General features: G+C 34.1%; 2 protein-coding genes across 2 annotated transcripts; one reads left to right on the forward strand and one right to left on the reverse strand.

Moving 5' to 3' along the window:
- Positions 1–1,204: 1,204 nt before the first annotated feature.
- On the reverse strand, positions 1,205–1,706 carry LOC111031729 (histone H2B). Its single transcript, XM_022311795.1, has one exon. It carries the CDS (start codon positions 1,628–1,630, stop codon positions 1,250–1,252), a length of 381 nt encoding a protein of 126 aa, XP_022167487.1. The 5' UTR covers positions 1,631–1,706; the 3' UTR covers positions 1,205–1,249.
- A 260-nt stretch (positions 1,707–1,966) lies between these two features.
- On the forward strand, positions 1,967–2,464 carry LOC111031730 (histone H2A-like). Its single transcript, XM_022311796.1, has one exon. It carries the CDS (start codon positions 2,049–2,051, stop codon positions 2,421–2,423), a length of 375 nt encoding a protein of 124 aa, XP_022167488.1. The 5' UTR covers positions 1,967–2,048; the 3' UTR covers positions 2,424–2,464.
- Positions 2,465–2,957: the final 493 nt, after the last annotated feature.

Consider the following 2,957-nt stretch of genomic DNA (forward strand, 5'->3'; position numbering starts at 1 on the left):
CAACAGTAGGAAAATCATCAATAATATTTTGACTGCCTTCAATCACATTTTCACCCTCAAATTCTATCAAGACGTGTAATAATTTTACACATAAATACAAATAATATAATATTAAATATACTAATATAAAAACTTAATAATTACCACAATCCTCATCTGAACTATTCATATTATTTAAAAGGTGTTGAATTTCGTCGTCAGGTAAAAGAGACATAATAACTGATTTATAATATCTAGGTACCTACTCTTATTTATTTCACAAGAAGTAGTACCTAATAACTTACAGTTAACTAATAGTTACTATACCTAAATATGTAATACCTATACCTAACAAAAAATATCAAAAGTAGTTTAGTATACTTAATAATAAACACTGTGATTGTGATGGATTATAGTAAAACAAAATTACCAAAACAAAATAATATAAATAAAGTTATGTGCTTATAACATTCATAATAATAATATTATAGTCGAGTTACGAGCTTTTGATATTTATAATATAGATAAGAGGTTTTGTTTTTGTACGATATCTTATGAGATTGGCGCGAAATATTACTATATTATGATATCAAACTGTGCACAATAATACAGTGCATCCAATAGAAAGAAAAACTTACGAGGTTTTCATCCGTAGCCATCGAATTAGAGATTTATTTTAAATTGATTATTATTTATGTCTAAAATAATTTGTCAGGTTAACATTTAAATAAAAAAAAATAAAAAATGAGATTATGAATTATGTACATTTTTATTTCTATTGATAATTTTGACTAGGTATTACGAATACCGACAAATAACAAATAACAAACTTTTTTTTCCAAGTTATCATATTAATTGAACATTTTGCGTGATTATTTCGATTGATACCTATCTCGATTATGAAAATATATCAATCACCTACAATTCGAAAAATAACTAATACCTATTACTAATAGCAATTGAAAAATTCGAGTGACAACTCGATTATGTCCATCACAATAGATAATAGAGATTTATTTTAAATTGATTTGCCTATATTTTATTTACGCTGTTATTATAATGTATTGTACTACCTAACTACCTATAACATTTGATTTTCAAATAAGTTAAAAAGATAAGGGGTAATTATTGTCCAATATGATGGGCTCCAATTGTAAAGAACTATTTGCTTGATACATATTATGTTAAAATTGACATGCTATTATTTTTGTAAATGTAGTGGCCCTGAAAAGGGCCGTTTTAAACGTTATGGATTGAGGAGCAGTAGAAATTATTTGGAGCTCGTGTACTTGGTGACGGCTTTAGTACCTTCACTTACAGCGTGCTTGGCCAATTCGCCGGGCAACAAGAGTCGGACAGCGGTTTGGATTTCCCGGCTGGTGATGGTCGAACGCTTGTTGTAGTGAGCCAGACGACTGGATTCAGAAGCAATCCGTTCGAAAAGGTCGTTGACGAAGCTGTTCATGATGCTCATTGCCTTTGAGGAAACGCCGGTGTCTGGGTGCACTTGTTTCAACACTTTGTAAATGTAAATGGCGTACGACTCTTTCCTCTTGGGCCTGCGTTTCTTATCGGACTTGGCGATGTTCTTTTGCGCCTTACCTGACTTCTTCATCGCTTTACCGCCTGCGGATTTTCCTCCTGGAGCCATGTCTGGTCTAGATGTAGAAATAAGATGCTAACAACTGAACTGTCGGGACCTGAGTGATATGTGGTCTATACAACTGCGAGTATATATAACCAAACCAAACTTATATGTGATCGTTTATTGGCCAAGAATTTGTAAGTATGACGGACTAAACAGGATTGAACGTTAGTAACGTAACGGTTAAAAAAAATTGTTTCTTCACGAACGAACTACACAAGAATGCCAGTTAAAAACCGCATTGTTTAGTAACAATTACTTGGTAAACGGTGTCAAGTAAACTCGTCTAAACTATCAATTTATCTAATCGCAGAATTGTTATCCAATTATTGGCTATATAATGTGCGACACAATGAATTTTGGCATCAGTCATCACTCGTATTCAGCACTACACAGTCGTTAAACGAAATACCATATTACAATCATGAGCGGACGCGGCAAAGCAGGCAAAAAGGGAGGCAAATCCAAGACCAGGTCGTCCCGTGCCGGACTCCAGTTCCCGGTCGGTCGTATTCATCGTCTGTTGAGAAAAGGAAACTACGCCGAACGTGTCGGAGCAGGAGCACCGGTGTACCTGGCCGCCGTCATGGAGTACTTGGCAGCTGAAGTTTTGGAGTTGGCAGGTAACGCCGCCCGAGAAAACAAGAAATCTCGTATCATCCCCAGACATTTGCAATTGGCAATCAGGAACGATGAGGAATTGAACAAATTGTTGTCCGGAGTAACCATCGCTCAAGGCGGTGTGTTGCCAAACATCCAGGCCGTTCTCTTGCCCAAGAAGACCGAGAAGAAAGCTTAAAAAAACTTTATATCTACCCATCTAAAACGGCCCTTTTCAGGGCCACCATATTTTCATATTATCTGTTAACATTAAACTGTCGAGTGAAGATAGCAGACGGCCTAGTGAGGGCAATTTGTTATCAATTTCTGTTACTGTTACACCAAAAATAACAGTTACTGTTATTGATATTTGATACTGTTAATAAAAAAGAGCTCCATTCCGTGATAACTGATGCTAATATGTTATTATGATACAAATAACAAACTCCAGAAGAAGTCATATTATATGAAAATTGATTTAAAACCAATATCTGTTAAAGTATATCAAGTTAATTTCCCTAAAACATGAAAATTGATTTTTCTGCTATCTGTATTCTGATTACTAAAACCAATATGTGTTTTTAAATTAAATACAACCACCGAATGGTGTTTGTGAGATTTTATATGCAATTGTAAAATAATTAATAAATATAACCTATGCAGATTGTATCCTTTCGGCAGATACTAAAGAATATTGTTATTGTAAATGCGAGTTCATTTTATCTAAAAGCTA

This window comes from Myzus persicae, unplaced genomic scaffold (genome assembly GCF_001856785.1).
Source record: "Myzus persicae strain clone G006 unplaced genomic scaffold, MPER_G0061.0, whole genome shotgun sequence".
In the NCBI taxonomy this organism is placed as follows: domain Eukaryota; kingdom Metazoa; phylum Arthropoda; class Insecta; order Hemiptera; family Aphididae; genus Myzus; species Myzus persicae.

Bases quoted from the DNA above. Each gene is read 5' to 3' on its own strand.
- LOC111031730 (XM_022311796.1), top strand. From the start codon at position 2,049: ATGAGCGGACGCGGCAAAGCAGGCAAAAAGGGAGGCAAATCCAAGACC.
- LOC111031729 (XM_022311795.1), bottom strand. From the start codon at position 1,630: ATGGCTCCAGGAGGAAAATCCGCAGGCGGTAAAGCGATGAAGAAGTCA.